Source organism: Stomoxys calcitrans, chromosome 5, assembly GCF_963082655.1.
Source record: "Stomoxys calcitrans chromosome 5, idStoCalc2.1, whole genome shotgun sequence".
NCBI classification, from domain to species: domain Eukaryota; kingdom Metazoa; phylum Arthropoda; class Insecta; order Diptera; family Muscidae; genus Stomoxys; species Stomoxys calcitrans.
This window is the reverse complement of record NC_081556.1, coordinates 141,717,445-141,738,805: the sequence shown is the minus strand read 5'-3', so window position 1 is coordinate 141,738,805 and position 21,361 is coordinate 141,717,445. Positions and strand designations below refer to the sequence as shown.

General features: G+C 35.8%; 1 protein-coding gene across 9 annotated transcripts in view; it reads right to left on the bottom strand.

Annotated features, from left to right (window-relative positions):
• LOC106086990 (F-actin-uncapping protein LRRC16A) overlaps positions 1-21,361 on the bottom strand; it is a 184,737-nt gene that overhangs the window by 147,246 nt on the left and 16,130 nt on the right. For 2 of the 9 annotated variants that reach the window (XM_059368712.1, XM_059368707.1), the window contains exon 1: positions 11,412-11,777. The exons of 3 other annotated variants lie outside the window; for them this stretch is intronic. In XM_059368712.1, the coding sequence (XP_059224695.1) occupies positions 11,412-11,505 (94 nt within the window). In that variant the 5' untranslated portion in view covers positions 11,506-11,777. Of the gene's footprint in view, positions 1-6,621; positions 6,626-11,411; positions 11,779-21,361 lie in introns of those variants that run through there. 4 more of the 9 variants (XM_059368706.1, XM_059368708.1, XM_059368716.1 and 1 more) reach the window with 3 other exon arrangements.

Sequence of the window (21,361 nt, the reverse complement as noted above, 5' to 3'; positions counted from 1 at the left end):
AAACACCCAATGGTCTAAGCTGAATTCATATGGATCAGATCGGAATATATTTGGATATAGCTGACGTATAGACCGATCTGCCGATAAAGGACATGAAGCGCATAAAAGCTTTAGATTTTATCCGATTTCGCTGAAATTTGAAACAGTGAGTTGTTTTAGGCCTCGCGATATCCGACTTAAATATGATTCAGATCGGAATATAAAGAGATATAGCTGACATATAGACCGATCTCCCGATAAAGAGTCTGAAGCCCATAAAAGCTTTCATTTGTATCCGATTTTGCTGAAATTTGAAACAGTGAGTAGTTTTAGGCCTCCCGACATCTGCCGTGGATATAGTTCAGATCGGACTATATTTGGATATAGCTGCTATATAGACCGATCTGCCGATAAAGGGTCTGAAGCTCATAAAAGCTTAATTTTTAATTCTCTTTCGCTGAAATTTGAAACAGTGAGTAGTTTTAGGCTTCCGACCATCCGACCCAAATATGGTTCCGATAGGACTATATTTGGATATAGCTGCGATCTCGCGATAAAGGGTCTGAAGCCTATAAAAGCTTTATTTATTACCCGATTTCGCTGCAATTTGAAACAGTGAGTCCTTTGGAGCCTCTTAATATCTGATTTTAATATGGTTCAGATCGGACTATATTTAAATATAGCTGTCATATAGACCGATCTGCCGATAAAGGGTCTGAAGCCTATAAAAGCTTTATTTATTACCCGATTTCGCTGAAATTTGAAACAGTGAGTCCTTTGGAGCCTCTTGATATCTGATTTTAATATAGTTCAGATCGGACTATATTTAAATATAGCTGTCATATAGACCGATCTGCCGATAAAGGGTCTGAAGCCTATGAAAGCTTTATTTATTACCCGATTTCGCAGAAATTTTAAACAGTGAGTTGTTTTAAGCCTCTCGATATCTGATTTTAACATGGTTCAGATCGGACTATATTTAGATATAGCTGCCATATAGAGCGATCTGCCGATGAAGGGTCTGAAGCCCATAAAAGCTGCATTTATGACCCAATTTCGCTGGAAATGGACACAGTGACTTGTATTAAGCTTCCCATCATCCAACCAGCATATGGTCCATATCAGATTATATTTATGTATAGCTTTCATATAGACCGATCTTCCAATTAAGGGTCTTAATCCCATAAAAAGCGGATTCGTTGTCCCATTTCGCTGAAACTGTAACTTGAATAAGAGTTCTCGGGACCTCAATCAAATATGATCCAGACCAGCCCCGATTTGCATATCACAATAGCATAGTTCCCTATATATATTTTATCCGTCATGAGCTTCTCGGTTTATATAAATCATTCTTTATTTCCTGCTTTGTTGTATTCTTCTTCCTTTTCTTTAATGTTTTAGTTCATAACATGACTTTTCAAACTCTTTACCTCTTTCCCTTTTGGGCATTATCCCATATGGCGACAAATACTTGCTTTCACTGCTTTTTAAAAAGCCAAAAAAAGAATACTACGTTAAAAAAAAATTTTGCTACCGTTTGTCTCATTAATAATGTTTTTAACTGATTTGTCAACAGTCATTTAAATGAAGAATACCAATAGCCTAAAGCACTGCCACAAACGAGTTAACCATAATAGGAAACCATTTAAAATGGCACAATTTTATGTTAATATGAGAAAAAAAAAACAGAAAAACAAAACAAACACAGAACCTATATCAATGAAAAAAAAAAAGTAAACTCGTCAATCATTCTGGGAAGTTGGATAAAGCGAAAAAAAGGAACGAAAAAATAAAACAAAACAAAAAAAAACAACAAGTAAAAACTTATTAAGTTCGGCCGTGCAGAACTTTGGATACCCACCACATCGGGTATATATGATGGGGTATATCGGCTATCGGTCTATATGACTGCTTAAAATAAATAGTCCGATTTTTAACATATTTGGGTCAGATGACGGGTGGCCTAAAACTACTTACTGTTTTAAATTTCAGCGAAACCGGATAAAAAATAAAGCTTTTATGGGCTTCATACTCTTTATGGGAAGATTGGTCTGTCTGGCAGCTATATCTTAATATAGACCGACCTCAACCATATTAAGCTCGAATATCGGGAGGCTTAAAACAACTCACTGTTTAAATTTCAGCGAAATCGGGTAATAAATAAAGCTTTTATGGACTTCAGACCCTATATCGGGAGATCGCTCTATATGGCAGCTATATCTATATATATGGTCCGATGTAATCCATATTTAGTCCAGATGTCGGGAGGCTTAAAATAACCCACTGTTTCAAATTTCAGCGAAATGGGATAAAAAAATAAAGCTTTTATGGGCTTCAGACACTTTATTGGGAGATCGGTCCATTTGGCAGCTATATCTAAATATCGTCCGATCTGAGCCATATTTGGGTCAGATATCGGGAGGTCTAAAACTATTCACTGTTTGAAATTTCAGCGAAATCAGTTGAAAAATAAAGCTTTTGTGGGCTTCAGACCCCTTTCTTCGATTTGACTGAAATTTCGCTTCCAACAGCTGTGATAAGTAGGTTCCGATTCGGTCTGTAACCTGATATAGCTCCCATGCAAAATGATCTCTCGATTCGACTTCTTGAGCCCTTGGAAGCCACAATTTTTGTCCTATTTGGCTTACAATTTGCACATAGCGACCTCTTATGACTTCCAACAACTGCGCCTAGTACCGTCCAAATCGTTCTATATCCAGATATATCTCCTACATAAACCGATCACCCGATTTAACTTCCTGAGTGCTTGGAAGCCTCAATTTATGTCTGATTTGGCTGAAATTTTGCACAAAGTGTTCTGTTGTGACTTTAAACAACTAAGCCGAGTAAGGTCCAAATCGGTCTAAAACCTGATATAGCCCCCATATAAACCGATCTTCCGATTTGACTTCTATAGCCCTGGAAGCCGTAATTTTTGTCCGATTTGGCTTAAATTTTGCACATATGATTGATCTCTTATGACTCCCAACAACTGTGCCAATTATGACTCAAATCGGTCTATAACCTGATATAGCACCCATATAAACCGATCTCCCGATTTGACTTCTTGAGCCCTTACAAGCCGCAATTTTTGCCCAATTCGGCTGAAATTTGCATGCGGTGTTCTGTTATGACTTCCAACAACTGTGCCAAGTACGGTCCAAATCGGTCAATAACCTGATATGGCTCCCATGTAAACCGGTCTCTCGATCATCATTGTTCGGTTCCTAGAAGCTTAAACTTTTGCTGGTTTGACAGAAGTTTGGTACGTAGAATAAAATTATGCCCTACAATAAATATTATTTTGTAAACATTTTTAGCAGAATCCAAGGTGGTGGGTTCCCACGATTCGGCCCGGCCTAACTTAACACGCTTTTACTTGTTCCTTTCTACTTTTTGTTAAGTTTAATTCTTTTACTTAACTTTTTTTATTTTTTTGTAGTTACTTTAATATATAATTTAATTTAATTTATTTTTTTATTTAGTTTTGTTTTGTTTTATTGTATTTTTTTTTATTTTATTTTTTTTATATTTTTTTATTTTATTTCATTTACTATTTTTTATTTTATTTTATTTTTTTTTATTTTATTTTATTTTATTTTATTTTATTTTATTTTAATTTATTTTATTATATTTTATTTTATTTTATTTTATTTTATTTTATTTTATTTTATTTTATTTTATTTTATTTTATTTTATTTTATTTTATTTTATTTTATTTTATTTTATTTTATTTTATTTCATTTTATTTTATTTTATTTTATTTTATTTTATTTTATTTTATTTTTTTATTTTATTTTTTTATTTTATTTTATTTTATTTTATTTTATTTTATTTTATTTTATTTTATTTTATTTTATTTTATTTTATTTTATTTTATTTTATTTTACTTTATTCTTATTTATTCAATTTTATTTAAATCTTCTTTCCTGCAATCACATATTTTGAAGACCTCTGGTTAAAAGCCAGTAATTAAATAAAATAAATTGCTCTATTCGATTTTCTGTAAGTGCCTTGCTATCTACTGGCTGATAAAGCGAAGCCCATTCCTTGCAACTGCGATTGTGTCTTGTGAAATATTTACCATCAATGGTATGAGTCGTCGACAAATTCACAAGGTGTGGTCAATTGCACAATTGTAGGTAAACAAAATAATAAAAAAAAAATGTAAACCCGCATTGAACCATTTCCTTGTTTAAGGTATCATGGGAATTGTTGAAAAATGTAGGCATATATGGGAACATGTGTATTTAAAATGTCATGTGTGAGGATATAATACATAATACATATACATATGTATATGATAGTGTATAGTATTACAGGATAACAAAACTTATGGCACGTTTTCAAAGAATTATAAGTTATAGCCCTAACAAATTTCAACAAAAATGCCATTAAGGTAAATTTCTCTTATAACAAAAAGTAATGTATTAACCAAATTTTCGCTCAATGACAAGGGTTCAGCTCTTTGACGTCCCACTGAGCAACACGAGTGAGAAGAGAAGTTTTACAAAGCAGAATGCCTTGCCAGCGCTATAGGGATAAGTGCCACAGTATAAATTCTCACTTGGATTTGAACACCGTCCAAAAGAGTCATAGGCAAACAATGCACCAATATGATCACCAAAAAGAAACTTCTTTTCACCCTATACTGGTAGAAAAAAGACGTTGCTAAAACATGAACATGAACGAATGATGCAATTATCATAAATAGGTGTTGTGTAATGTATTGACAACCTTGGGAAATAATTTTGTGAACGCGCTTTGTCAATTTCATGTACGAGCTAAACACTAAACGTTTCAGAATGTGGACGCATGTGGATAGTTTCAAGCGTTTCGTTCACAAAAAACTGTTATTGATCTCCAAAAAGAAACTTCCTTTCACCCACACTGCTAGAAAAAAGACGTTGCTAAAACATGAACGAAATATCCCATTGTCATAAACAGGCGTTGCTGAAAATAATGACAACCTTAGGAATAATTTTGTAAACGGGCGTTGTCAATTTCATGTACGAGCTAAACACTAAACGTTGTCCGAATGTGGACGCATGTGGACAGTTTCAAACGTTACGTTCACGAAAAAAAAAACTGTTATTGATACCCAAAAAGAAACTTCTTTTCACCCATACTGGTAGAAAAAAAAACGTTGCTATAACATGAACGAATTATGCAGTTATCATAAACAGGCGTTGTGTAATATATTGACAACCTTAGGGAATAATTTTGTGAACGCACGTTGTCAATTTCATGTACGAGCTAAACACTAAACGTTGTCAGAATGTGGACGCATGTGGATAGTTTCAAGCGTTTCGTTCACAAAAAACTGTTATTGATCTCCAAAAAGAAACTTCCTTTCACCCACACTGCTAGAAAAAAGACGTTGCTAAAACATGAACGAAATATCCAATTGTCATAAACAGGCGTTGCTGAAAATAATGACAACCTTAGGAATAATTTTGTAAACGGGCGTTGTCAATTTCATGTACGAGCTAAACACTAAACGTTGTCCGAATGTGGACGCATGTGGACAGTTTCAAACGTTACGTTCACGAAAAAAAACTGTTATTGATACCCAAAAAGAAACTTCTTTTCACCCATACTGGTAGAAAAAAAAACGTTGCTATAACATGAACGAATGATGCAATTACCGTAAACAGGCTTTGTGTAATGTATTGACAACCTTAGGGTATAATTTTGTGAACGGGCGTTGTCAATTTCAAAAAAACTGTTATTGATTCCCAAAAAGAAACTTCTTTTCACCCACACTGGTAGAAAAAAGACGTTGCTTAAACATGAACGAATTACCATAAACAGGCGTTGTGTAATGTATTGACAACCTTGGGGATAAATTTTGTGAACGCGTGTTGTCAATTTCATGTACGAGCTAAACACTTAACGCTGTCAGACTATGGACGCACGGGAACAGTTTCTAACGTTTCGTTCACAAAAAAAACTGTTATTGATTCCCAAAAAGAAACTTCTTTTCATCCACACTGGTAGAAAAAAGACGTTGCTAAAACATGAACGAATGATCCAATTACCATAAACAGGCGTTGTGTAATGTATTGACAACCTTGGGGATTAATTTTGTGAACGGGCGTTGTCAATTTCATGTACTAAACACTAAACGTTGTCAGAATTTGGACGCATGTGGACAGTTTCAAACGTCCACAAAACAAAAAACAATTTTAATGATTTATGAACATTTGTGGTTGATCTGATAACATATGTGTGATGATTCATTTTTAGGAACCCTTGGGCCTTTTTGGACAACGCCGTGCTTGATTTTTTTTTTTTTTTTCTTTAGGGGCATATAATGGGTGTTGGCCATAAAAATTCCTACAAAAAGCAAGCCATTTATACAAGCTAACTTGTTTTTCATTTCATAAAGTGAAGTTGAGCGGAAATATGAGCATAAAATTTGCAAATTTTATTATCCCATATCATAATTGTTTCCTATTATTCACTTTATTTATTCACACAGAATTCATAGATTAGTCCATATTTCTAAACCTCATCAAAGTTGATGAACAAAAAAAAAAATAACTCAACATCATGCTCTAATTATGATATGGTTTATGGTTTTGAAATATTTAGGTGCAAGATGTATCTATAAACTCATAAACAAAAGTGCCAACTTACTGAATTTGCCTGTCAAACATTCGAGTCCAGTTTGATGTTGCACATTGGGAGAAAATTGAAAACAAATACAAAATAGTTAACTAATATGTATTGATTCGGGAATAATAAGAGGAAAGTTATTTCTGGAATTGCAAAATTTAAAACAAAATTTCTTCGTGTTACAATGCACAATGCATCATATAGAGACAAAAAAAAATCATCAAATTAAGTCTAGACATGGCTATAGTTCTCATCTTATATAATAATTAACCAGAGCAATATCAAATGTGTGTTCCAAATGATTTGTCTTCCTGAACGTTTCAGGAGGTTAGTTTTTATACGACGAAATGGTTAACATATTGGATATGGATTTCTAATATAACCTTCAGTCTGCACATTAATTGGACATAGTCTAAATTCATAGTCGAATCCGGATAAGTGAAAGACCTTAAATACATCAACTTTGGTTTCACTTATTATAACTATAATTAATTTTCAGTTAAGCGTAGTTCGTATAAGTGAAAGACCTTAAATACATCAACTTTGGTTTCACTTATCCGTAATTTTCAGTTAAGCGTAGTTCGTATAAGAGAAATTAGATTTCAGTTAAGCGTTATAGGCATTGTACTGATTATAAAGGGTGATTTTTTAGCTATTATCTTTTGAAAACACTAGTTTAAACAACTCACGCACGTTTCGGGTTGCGTGCTCTGTTAAGAAAGTCCATCACGAGCTTCTTCCATTTTAAGGTCAGTTAAATCGACCCACAGAAGCGGCTAATTGAGTTATTGTCACTAAATTTCGCACCAAATTTACATTGTTGGGCATTAAACTTACGTAGAGTGCGAACTGAAGAAAATATCGGAGCTGTATCGGCCAGTGTTAATGATGACCATCAGTTATCGATTCGTGGATAATTTTGCGGAAGAATTGAAGCCGAACGACCTTTCGCAACGCAGAAATTTTGGCGAATGGGCTCTTGGAAAGTTGGCCGAAGATCCACTTTTTTTATCGAAAACTTGTGTTCAGCGACGGAACTCATTTTTTGCTCAATAAGCAAAATTGTCGATTTTGGAGTGCATATCAGCCAGAAGCATTGCAAGAGCTACCAATGGATCCAGAACTAGTGAAAGCGTGCTAAGTTTGACGGCGCCGAATCTTGGAAACCCACCACCAAAGGGACGAAAGACCGGTTTATATGGGAGCTATATCAGGTTATGGACCGATTTGAACCGTACCTGGCAGAGTTGTTGGAATTCATAACAAAACACTATGTACAAAATTTCAGCCAAAAATTGCAGCTTCCAGGTACTTAGGAAGTCAAATCGGGAGATCCGTTTGTATCGGAGCTATATCAGGATATAGACCGATTTGAATCGTACCTGGCACAGTTGATGGAATTCATAACAGAACACTATGTGCAAAATTGTAGCCAAATCGGACAAATATTGTAGCTAGCGAGGGCTTAAGAAGTCCAATCGGGAGATCGGTATATATGGGAGCTATATCAGGTTATAAACTAATTTGGACCGTACTAGGCGCAGTTGTTGGAAGTCATAATAGATCACAATGTACAAAATTTAAGCCAAATCGGACAAAAATTGCAGCTTGTGAGGGCTTAAGAAGTCCAGTCGGGAGATCGATTTATATGGGAGCTATATCAGGTTATGGACCGATTTGAACCGTACCTGGTACAGTTGTTGGAATTCATAGCAGAACACAGAAAATTGTGGCTTCAGGGACTCAGGAAGTCAAATCGGGAGATCGGTTTATATGGGAGCTATATCCAAATCTGAACCGATATGGCCCATTTGCAATCCCCAACGACCTACATCGACATTGAGTATCTGTGCAAAATTACAAGCGGCTACCTTACGCTTTCGACCGCTATCGTGATTTCGACAGACGGACGGACGGACGGACATGGCAAGATCGACTTAGAATGTCAAGACGATCAAGAATATATATACTTTATAGGGTCTTAAGTCGAGGTATTACAAAAGCAATGAATAGATTAGTATACTCCCTTCCTATGGTTTATGGGCTGGTGGCATAATTGGACCGTACTTCTTCAAAGATGGTGCGAATCGTAATGGTGAACGCTACCATGGGAGGATATCCAACTTTTTTTTTGCCCAAAATGCAAGAGCTGACTTGGATGACATGTGGTTTCTACAAGACGGTGCCACATTCCACCCAGCATGCGTAACATTGGACTTATTGTGAGGCGAGTTCGATCATCATTTTATTTCACGTTTGGGGCCAGTCATTTGGCCGCCTAGATCGTGCGATTTAACGCCTTTAGACCATTCTTTTCATGTTGAAGCTAATGTTTATACCGACAACCCCGCTTCTGTTGATGAATTGGAAGACAACATAAAGGCATTTATTCGTGAGTATGTCAAAATTGGGCTTTGAGACTGAAACATTTAAGGCACAGTCACGTTCAACATTTGCATGAAATAATCTTCAAACATTAAATTCTATGGAACGTACTATCGACTCAAATAAAGGTTGCATGCATTTTTCTGATTTTTATGAGTTTTTCTTTTAAACTTTCCTACAGCTCTTAAAAAATTATTCTTTATATGAAATAACTTGAGAAAAAAAGATCAATGCTCAGTTGAACTCTTTAAAAGTCAGAAACAATCATAAGCGGCATCTCAAAAATAAGTTTTTGCGAATTTTATTGATGACGCGAATTTTTTTAATTTGAAATAGTTTCCTATAGAATAAAATTTTTTACTTATACGATAATAGTTCATATAAAACCCGAATTCGAGGTGCGAAAACTTTTTCAGTTTAGCGGTATTTTCAGTTAATCGATTTTCACTGAAGCGATTTTTACTTAAGCGATTTTTACTTAAGCGATTTGAACTTAAGCGATTTGCCCTTAAGCGATTTTCAGTAAAGTGATTTTCACTTAAGTGATTTTCACTAAGGCGATTTTCAGTAAAGTAATTTTCATTTAAGCGATTTTCACTTAAGCGATTTGCAGTTATGCGATTTTCACTTAAGCGATTTTCAGTTAAGCAATTTTCTCTTAAGCGATTTTCAGTTAAGCAGTTTTCACTTAAGCGATTTTCAGCAAAGTGATTTTTAGTTAAGCAATTTTCACTTAAGCGGTTTTCAGTTAAGCAATTTTCACTTCAGGGGTTTTCGCTTAAGCGATTTTCACTTACGCCATTTTCGGTTCAGCGATTCTCAGTAAAGTGATTTTCACTAAAGTGATTTTCACTAAGGCGATTTTCAGAAAGTAATTTTCATTTAAGCGATTTTCACTTAAGCGATTTTCACTTAAGCGATTTGCAGTTATGCGATTTTCACTTAAGCGATTTTCAGTTAAGCAATTTTCTCTTAAGCGATTTTAGTTAAGCAGTTTTCACTTAAGCGATTTTCAGCAAAGTGATTTTTAGTTAAGCAATTTTCACTTAAGCGGTTTTCAGTTATGCAATTTTCACTTCAGGGGTTTTCGCTTAAGCGATTTTCACTCACGCCATTTTCGGTTCAGCGATTCTCAGTAAAGTGATTTTCACTAAAGTGATTTTCACTAAGGCGATTTTCAGAAAGTAATTTTCATTTAAGCGATTTTCACTTAAGCGATTTTCACTTAAGCGATTTTCACTTAAGCGATTTTCACTTAAGCGATTTTCACTTAAGCGATTTGCAGTTATGCGATTTTCACTTAAGCGATTTTCAGTTAAGCAATTTTCTCTTAAGCGATTTTCAGTTAAGCAGTTTTCACTTAAGCGATTTTCAGCAAAGTGATTTTTAGTTAAGCAATTTTCACTTAAGCGGTTTTCAGTTAAGCAATTTTCACTTCAGGGGTTTTCGCTTAAGCGATTTTCACTTACGCCATTTTCGGTTCAGCGATTCTCAGTAAAGTGATTTTTACTTAAGCGATTTTCAGTTAGGCGATTTTCATTTAAGCGATTTTCAGTTAAGCGATTTTTACTTAAGTGATTTGTAACCAAGCGATTTTCGGTTAAGCGATTTTCACTTAAGCAATTTTCACTTAAGCGAATTCAATTACATTGAATAACACAAAAAATGATTCAATGTTTCATTCCATCTATTGGGTTGCCCAAAAAGTAATTGCGGATTTTTTAAAAGAAAGTAAATGCATTTTTAATAAAACTTAGAATGAACTTTAATCAAATATACTTTTTTTACACTTTTTTTCTAAAGCAAGCTAAAAGTAACAGCTGATAACTGACAGAAGAAAGAATGCAATTACAGAATCACAAGCTGTGAAAAATATTGTCAACGCCGACTATATGAAAAATCCGCAATTATTTTTTGGGCAACCCAAGTTTCATCTAAATAGGATTTTTCACTAAAGCGTATTGCAGTTTCGACTGTAACTGCATCGACCGTGCAACGGATGTTCGAGAATAGAGAAGATTCGGACAGGGCCAAATGTTGTTCTTTTTTATTACTTTTTATAGTTTAAGTGCTTTTTTACACTCCTAAATCATGTGACACAAATTTCAGTTCTCCCTACATCATTCCCTTTAAGCGCTTAAAAGTTACCTACATTTCTATCTTCTACCCACTGTGTGCGTTAATTGATAAATACTCATAAATAATGATTCTACAACGCAATTTCTGTTAATGGATGAAAATAAAAAAACTCAACTTCAATTTTGAAGTCAACGAAAACATCTGTCAAAATCGCAAATAGATTCCATCTCCGGCTTAGACTTCGATGAAAAAAAACGCTGACTAGGAAAAAAGCAACAATGAAGATGATATTGGGGAAGCATATCAAATAATCCGTTAAATAGTTGAAACAAAACAAATATAAGTACCTCGATCATTGGACTTGGTGATGTCCAAGACTTGTAACTCAATAATGCGCTTCAAGTAAACACTGATGTGATTCATCAATTCTTTGGTATACATTTCGCTGCAAGCTGGTGGGATATTTTATACGCTTTTTAATATTTAATTATTTTTATTATGATTTTTTCGGTGAATCCAATTTCACACATTCACACAAAACGCACAACACAACACTTGGGAGAAAATAAAATAAACAAAAACACGCCCCGATTGCAAATTTACTACTGATTTATATATTATTTTTGTTTTACAGTGTATATTACTTCCTTTGTCTTTTTTATAATTTTCCCTGAATATTTTTTTTTTGTAAGTCAAATTTTTGACCGTTTTTGGCTGTCTTGAAGCCACAAGTGTTTGCAAGTAACGCTGCACTGGGTGACTAATTGGGAGAGCCGTAGACTGATTTCAATTTCATTAAAAGTTCATATATGCTGGTATGGGTGTCGATAGTGTATGAATGAAATAACTTTTATTAATGAGTGCTGGTGTGTGTATGTATGTTGCCCCCTACGCCATAAAAGGGCGGTAGTGTGACAAGACTTATCAGTGTAGTTCAATCTAAGGGAGCATACGTAGTAAGCCACTAACAACAGACACATTTATGTGTGGAAATAAAATTGAAACCTCAACTGTTATTTAACAGCAGAAACAAGTTCATAGCGCCATCTAGGGATTTTAATTGAACTACTCTAAATCACATTAAATGGCGACAACAGCATTTTCCCTTTTGATCGTCTTGTATGCACCATCAGTAGTGCTGGCAAAATATCGATACTATCGACAGTACCGATAGTGCCATTATTTAAGTTTTTGGCTAAATATCGATTGATATTTTTCCTAACGATAATGTCGACAAAGTTCCATCGATATATGCAAGCGTACATGCGTATACATGAATGTGGATATCACCCGTATGAATGAACAAGTGAACTAAATGAATGAACTAGTGAACCAAATGAATGAAATCGTGAACTAAATGAATGTACCATTGAACTAACTGAATGAACTGGTGAAATATTGAACTAAATGAATGAACTGGGGAACTATTGAACTAACAAAATGAACTAATGAAATAACTTAATGAACTATTTAACTTACTGAATGAACTAGTGAACTAACTGAATAACATAGTGAACTAACTGAATGAACTAGTATAGTGAGTTGAAATGGGCAGAAGAGAAAGCATAACTAAAATGAGCGATCACTTTAATGAACGAATTTGACCAATACTAAGAAAGAAACTGGCCGAATTTAACTGATGAACTATCTAAACGAACTAGTTCAGTGAGCTGAAATGAACTGAAGTGAACGGTCGCTTTAATGAACATCATTGTCCACAACTAAAAAGGACAGTGCGCAACTGTACAAGTGAATTAGCTTAATGGACTAGTGAACTAGCTAAATGAACTAGTGAACTAACTTAATATAACAGGAAAGTGAGTTGAAATGAGCCATCGCTTTAATGAACGACATTGCCCAAAACTAAAAAAAGACACTTACCGAATTGAACTCTTAAACTTTTTGAACGAACTAGTTGAGTAAGGTAAAATGGGCTGAAGTGAACGAACACTTTGGTGAAATAAGGAAATAGTAAAGGTAGTTGCAATGAGCTGATGTGAGCGGTCGCTTTGGTGCAGCACTAAGTATTAATTGGCCAAACTGAGCTAGTGAATTAACTCAACAAACAAATGAACTAACTAAACAAACTTGCGAACTTACTGTAAGAGCTAGTGTAGTGAGATGAAATGGACTAAAATTAGCAGTCCCTTTAATGAACGACATTGTCAAACACTAGGAAAGAGGGTGACCAAACTGAACAAGTGAATTAGCTTAACGGACTGGTGAACTAGCAAAATGAACTAGTGAACTAACTCAACGAAATAGCATAGTGAATTGAAATGAGCGATCACTTTAATGAACGATATTGTCCAAAACTAAAAAAGAAACTTACCGAACTGATTTAGTAAACTCTTAAACTTTATAAACGAACTAGGTCAGTAAGGTGAAATGATCTGAAGTGAACGAAAACTTTAATGAAGGACATCTTTAAAACTGAGAAAGAGAGTGACAGAACTGAAAAAAAGATCTGAACGAACCAGTTTAATGGGCTGAATTGAGCACTTTGACGAACGACACTGTCCAACACTAAAAAGAGTTAGACCAAACTGAGCTGATGAACTAACTGAAAGAACTAGTAAACTAACTGGACGAATTACAGAACTAACTGAATGAACTAGTATAATGAGTTGAAATGGGCTATAAATTCAATGAACGAATTTAACCAAAACTAAAGGACAACTACTGGGGTGGTTAATATGTTTGCCTATGACGCCGAACTCTTGGTTTTAAATCCCATCGTAAACATCAGAAATTGTTTCGGCAGTGGTTATCCCCAACCCTTATACTACATTCCAGGGATACTGGAATCTATGCGTATGCCTCTAGCGACATGCGAGCTAAGTTTTCAGGACCAGGCTCGATGGACAACGAATGATAGATGGTCACAAAGAGGGGGCTGTGAGCATTCCAAAACTAAGTGGCCTAATCTAAACTTGAAGAGGTCTACTGCTTTGCTGTCATTGGCTAGAACAGACGTCTGTGTCTGTCATGACAGGTCACTGTCTAATCGGAAAACATGCTGAAACATGTCGTTATGTGGCACGCCATTCGGACTCGGCATAAAAAAGGAGGCTCTTATCAGTGAGCTAAAACTTTAATCGGACTAAACTCATTGATATGAATGAAGTATCCCCTGTTCCTTAATGGAATGTTCATGGGAAATTTAGTAATAAAAGAGCGACTGACCGAACTGAACTATCTGAACGAACCAGTTCAGTAAGCTTAAATGGGCTGAAGCGAGCGGTCACTTTTATGAACGACATTGTCCAACACAAAGAGACCTGACCAAACTGAACTAGTGAATTAACTTAACGAAATCGCCAACTAGAAGCGAACTTGTGAACGAACTAGTGAACTACCTGAAATATCTAGTAAACTAACTGAAGGAACTAGCGACCTAACTGAACGAGCGTTCAGTGTGATAGGCGGACATAATAATCTCTGCGCTACGGTGGCCTCCAAAATGAACGAATTTGACCAACACTAAGAATGAAACTGACCGAAAGGCATTAGTGAACTATCTGAACAAACCAGTTCAGTGAGCTGAAATGAGCTGAAGTGAACCGAAATGTTAATAGACCGCATAGCACCGAACTTTGAAAGTGTATGATCGAACTGAATTTGTGAACTAAATGAACGAACTAGTTCAGTGGACTGAAACGGGCTTAATTAATTAGTCAGGCGTTCAGTATCTTAGGCGGCCATAATAATCTCTGCCTTACGGTGGCCTCCAAAATTACCGAATTTGACCAACACTAAGAAAGAAACTGATCGAAATGGATTAGTGAACTATGTGAACAAACTAGTTCAGGGAGCTGAAATGAGTTGAAGTGAACCGAAATGTTAATAGACCACCTAGCACCGCACCTTGAAAGTGACTGATCGAACTGAATTTGTGAACTTAATGAACGAACTAGTTCAGTGGACTGAAATGGGCTTAATTAATTAGTCAGGCGTTCAGTGTCCTAGGCGGTCATAATAATCTCTGCACTACGATGCCCACCAAAATGAACGAATTTGACCAACACTAAGAAAGAAACTGAACGAAATGCATCAGTAAACTATCTGAACAAACTAGTTCAGTGAGCTGAAATGAGCTGAAGTGAACCGAAATGCTAATAGACCACATAGCACCGCACTTAGATAGTGACTGATCGAATTGAATTTGTGAACTAAGTGAACGAACTAGGTTTCATTAGGTTTTGGCCCTGATTGAAGCAAGAAGGAGGAGCAAAATGCAGCCAGGACCAATTTGGCGAGTTTTTACTTGTTTATATTTTATTTGTAAATATTAAAATTCTTATTCTAAAAGTAAGATGTCTTTAGAAGCATTTGTCTTTAAAAAGCCGCTAAATAGTTCTTATACTCCAAATAATGCCAACGGTGTTTCCATGTCGTTTTAACCGACCATAATTTAACTATTTGTTATTTTAGGTGTTAACACTTTTCATTTTCTCTCCCATATTTTGTTCTACTCAACTTTTTATCAGCTAAAAAGGGGCTACAAGAACAAATGAACAAAACATTTTTTGTGGGGGAAAATGGAAAACAAACTTTTAACGATTCTTGATAACAAAAAAAAAAACAAAATAAAGAAATACAACCGAGAACGCTTTAACTAAATGGTGGTCTATTGGCCCCCAGATGTCATGCCAATAAGAGTAACTAATAAAATGGATAATTAAGTGGGATATAAAATGGAAAGGAATAAAAAAAAATATATATTTTTTTTATTTTTTACAAAATTAATTTACCACCTACGGTAATTTTAAAAAATTTTATTTATTTTTCCAATTTACTCAGACTCATCCATGAAACATACAACAAGAAAATGTTTATGTCATTAAGAAACTTTTGTGTTTGAGCCTCAACGTTATGCTTAGATAGACATAAATGTGTAGATGGAGCCTACTAAACACATCTACACACACACACACACAACGACTGATAAGAATAAATTAGGTACACATTGGTAACGGTGGCGGGGAATACCTTAAAAAAGTTATTATATCAGTTGGGCGACAAATATATCATATCGTACTCTATGCCAATGGCATTCAAATTTTATACCCACCACCGAAGGATGGGGGTATATTTATTTTGTCATTCCGTTTGCAACACCACATCGAAATATCCATTTCCGACCCTATTAAATATATATAATCTTGATCGTCGTAAAAATCTAAGACGATTTAGCCATGTCCGTTCGTCAGTCCATCCGTCTGTCTGTTAAAATCACGATCCAGTCTTTAAAAATAGAGATATTGAGCTTAAACTTTGCACAGATTCTTTTTTTGCCCGCAACCAGGTTAAGTTCGAAGATGGGCTATATCTGACTATATCTTGATATAGCCCCATATAGACCGATCCGCCGATTTGGGGCCTTAGGCCCATAAAAGCCACATTTATTATCCGATTTTGCAGAAATTTGAGACAGAGAGTTGTTTAAGCCCTTCGACATCGTTCTTCAACTTGACCCAGATCGGTCCAGATTTGGATATAGCTGCCATATAGACCGATCCGCCGATTTAGGGTCTTAGGCTCATAAAAGCCACATTTATTATCCGATTTTGCTGAAATTTGGGACGGTGAGTTGTGTAAGGCCTTTCGACATCCTTCTTCAATTTAGCCCAGATCGGCCCAGATTTGGATATAGCTGCCATATAGACCGATCTCTCAATTTAAGGTCTTGGGCCCATAAAAGGCGCATTTATTGTCCGATTTCGCCAAAATTTGGGAAAGTGATTTGTGTTGAGCCATTCGATATCCTTCTTCAATTTGGGCCAGATCGGTCCATATTTCGATATAGCTGCCATATAGACCTCTCGATTTAAGGTTTTGCAACCATAAAAGTCGCATTAATCCCCTCCCTTACCATAATTTTCAGAAACGCCAGATGGGTGGTGTGATTTGCTCTGTTATAGTTACCTAACAAGTAAAAGCGTGCTAAGTTCGGCCGGGCGGAATCTTATATACCCTCCACCATGGATCGCATTTCTGAAGTTATTTTCCCGGCATCTCTTCTTAGGAAAAAAAAAGGATAAAAAAAAATTTGCTCTGCTATTAGAGCGATATCAAGATATGGTCCGCTTCGGACCAGAATTTAATTATATATTGGAGACCTGTGTAAAATATTAGCCAATTCGGATAAGAATTGCGCCCTTTAGGGGCTCAAGAAGTAAAATAGAGAGATTGATTTATATGGGAGCTGTATCACGCAATAGACCGTTTCAGACCATAATAAACACGTATGTTGATGGCCATGAGAGGATCCATCGTACAAAATTTCAGGCAAATCGGATAATAATTGCGACCTCTAAAGGCTCAAGAAGTCAAGATCCCAGATCGGTTTATATAGCAGCTATATCAGGTTATGAACCGATTTGAACCTTATTAGGCACAGTTGTTAAATATCATAACAAAATACTTCGTGCAAAATTTCATTTCAATTGGACCAGAATTGCGCCCTCTAGAGGCTCAAGAAGTCAAGACCCAAAACCGGTTAATATGGCAGCTATATCAGGGTATGCACCGATTTGAACCATACTTAGCACAGTTGTTGGATATCATAACAAAACAAGTTGTGCAAAATTTCATTCCAATCGGATTGGAATTGCGACCTCTAGAGGCTTAAGAAATCAAGACCCAAGATCGGTTAATATGATACCTATATCAGAGTATGCACCGATTTGAACCATACTTGGCACAGTTGTTGGATATCGTAACAAAACACGTTTTGCAAAATTTCATTTCAATCGGATAAGAATTGCGCCCTCTAGAGGCTCAAGAAGTCAAGACCCAAGATCGGTTAATATGGCAGCTATATCAAAACATAGACCGATATGGCCCATTTACAATCCTAACCGACCTACACTAATAAGAAGTATTTGTGCAAAATTTCAAGCGGCTAGCATAACATGTTACGACGATCAAGAATATGTATACTTTTTGGGGTCTCAGAAAATATTTCGAGTAGTTACAAACAGAATGACGAAATTAGTATACCCCCATCCTATGGTGGAGAGTATAAAAACAAAAATTTGGTATCCAAATTTGGTACCTAAGTCTATATATTTATTTGAGTGGGGGAAGCCCCAATCCCGACAATATGGAACTCAAAGGTATTTAAGATAAGAAAACTTATCTGCTAACCAATTGTCGAACGAATTGTTTGGGGGACCACCCCATCCCCCAAAACACCCCTAAATCGGGCATTTTTACCGACCATGGCAATATGGAACTCAACTAAAAGGTATTTGCGAGTAGAATACGCATCTGATATTAAAATGTGGGACCAAGTGTTTGGGGGTTCGCCCCTCCCAAAAACATCCCTCAAAGAGGACCAATTTACTACCATGGCAATATGGAGCTCAAATTAAAGGTATTTGGGAGTAAGGCATAAATCGGATATCAATATTAGGGAAAAAGTGGCTATGGGGCCACCTCACACCTATAACAACACCAAAATATGACCATTGCAATATGGGGCTCAAATAAGAGGTATTTTAGTGTAGAGCACTAATCTGATGTATATTTTTAAATCCAAGTCATGGAGTGACCACCCCTACCCCTTAAAACTCCCCCCCAAAAAGGACATGTATGCCGACTATAGAAATATGAAAGATAATTGGGAGTAGACCACGAATCTGATATCAACATTCGGGTCCAACTGTCTGGGGGACGTCCCACCTTCACCATCACCCAAATAGGACGTATTCGCTCACTATGACACTTTAGGTCTTAAAGAGAGTGGAGCTCGACGGGACATATTTGCTGACTTTTCCAATAAGGATTTTAAATGAAAGGTATTTGAGATTAGAAAAATAAATTCATATCTTATTGTGAGGTAGGCCACCGTAGCGCAGAGGTTGGCATGTCCACCTATGACGCTGCACGCCTGGGTTCGAATCCTGGCGAGACCATTAGAAAAAATTTTCAGCGGTGCAACATTTGTGAGGTACTATGCCATGTAAAACTTCTCTTCAAAGAGATGTCGTACTGCGACACGCCGTTCGGACTCGGCTATGAAAAGGAGGCCCCTTCCCTTATCATTGAGCTTAAAATTTGAATCGGACTGCACTCATTGATGTGTGAGAAGTTTGCCCCTGTTCCAGTGGAATGTTCATGGGCAAAGTTTGCAATTTTATCTAATTGTGAGGCCAATGGCAATATGGAGTTTAAATAAATGATATTTGATAGCAGAACACGATGCTGACATATTTTCGATCTGAGTGCTTTGAGGACCACCACACTCCTCAAAACACTCTTAACGCAGACATATTTACCGACCATGACAATGTGGGACTTTAATGAAAGATATTTGGGAGTAGAACACGTAATTGATACCCATTTTCGGGACCAATTTTCTGGGGTCTACCCCTTCCCCAAAACAGCAATTATTTACTGATCATCTGATATCCAAATTATTTGGGGCACCTCCCCAAATCAAATTTTGATTTTCATTCAGCTACGCAGCAATATTGTCGTTGCCTTTGCAAGACAATTATCGCCGTACGCCGCGCTAACCTAAAAGAGAACTATTTTCACAAAATTTTAATGAAAATCCAATTTTTTCAAAATTTTTATGAAAAAAAAAATTTTAAATTTTTGTTTGTTTCTCTTTCGAGACGAGCTTAATGATCGGGGATGCAAATGGAAAAGGAAAGCCAAAGATAGCAACACTATGGGACGCGTTTCGTCTTAGGTTAGAAGACTTTTCAATCATATTAGATGTGATGGCTTCAAGGGCCGCGTGTGTTGGTATGTTGTATTTGAATCGTATTAAAAGCGAAAACGCATCTATGATACAATTAACACATTAACCACGCTCGACAACTCTATTCTATTAGCTGTACTTTTTCCAATGCATGTATTTTTGTGTAATGATAGACATTCTGTCTGTGGCAAATTACACTTTTCCGTACTGCACATGATTTTGTTCATCTGTTGGAAGTTGTATAGATGGCTTCGAACGCTAAGACAACGGCTGTTGCTCCGTGTGCCCAGGTTCGAATCCTGGCCGCGCTCTGCCGAATTTTTAATTTTTCAATGTTTTTGCCTGTTAAGGCGAGATCATTAAATTTGAAAATTTTTGTTTGTTTCTCTTTCGAGACGAGCTCAATGAAATTTTCATGTCCATTAACCACGCTCGACAACCCTGTCTATTAGCTGTACTTTTCCCACTGCATGTATTTTTGTGTAATGATAGACATTCTGTCTGTGGCAAATTACACTTCTTCCGTACTACACATGATTTTGTTCATCTGTTGGAAGTTGTATAGATGGCTTCGAACGCCGCTAAGACAACGGCAATGGCTCTCGCTGTTGCTGCGTGTGCCCAGGTTCGAATCCTGGCCGCGCTCTGCCGAAATTTTCATTTTTCAAATTTTTTGCCTGTTAGGACGAGATCATTTAAATTTTACAATTTTTGTTTGTTTCTCTTTCGAGACGAGCTCAATGAAATTTTCATGTCCGTGAAGATAAATTTGAATATAACTTAGCCAAGACACAAACCTGACACTTTAACAGAGCTATGTTAAGTGATAAACAAAGCACTGTTAACTAATTTCCTTTTGTATTTTAAATAAAAAAAAATAATTTTTAACATGTTCTCAACAAATATTTTCTAAAATCACTTGCTAAAGAATTTATCTACAGCTAAATATAAAATGCTTAATAATAGCTAAACCCTCAAACCTCTATGCCAACAATATTTTTGAAGCTCTTGATAGGGGCTAATTCTGGTATTAGTTTGTATCACCTATCTATGACGAGTGCACTGCATTGCCGTTTTAAAAATGGGTCATATAGGTCTTCAAAAAATATTGTTGGCATAGAGGTTTGAGGTTTTAGCTATTATTAAGCATTTTATAGTTGTAGATAAATTCTTTAGCAAGTGATTTTAGAAAATATTTGGTGAGAAAATGCTAAAAATATTTTTTTTTAATTAAAAATACAAAAGAAAATTAGTTAACAGTGCTCTGTTTATCACTTAACATAGCTCTGTTAAAATGACAGGTTTGTGTCTGGGCTAAGTTATATTCAAATTTATCTTCACGAACATGAAATTTTCTATGAAAAACAAATTTCCTTAGACAAGCATTAAGTATTTCTTTGCTACAGTTCCTTGCCTTAAAGGCCATATTGATAGGTTCATTTTCCCTCTCACGGTAAGTGGTGAAAATTTACATTTTTATCCAAGTCAAAGGAAATTTACTGCAATATCTTTAAGACTTCACTGTCACTGTCTATTATGCACTTGGGAAAAATGCTTAGGTGTTAACGACACGCAATAGAA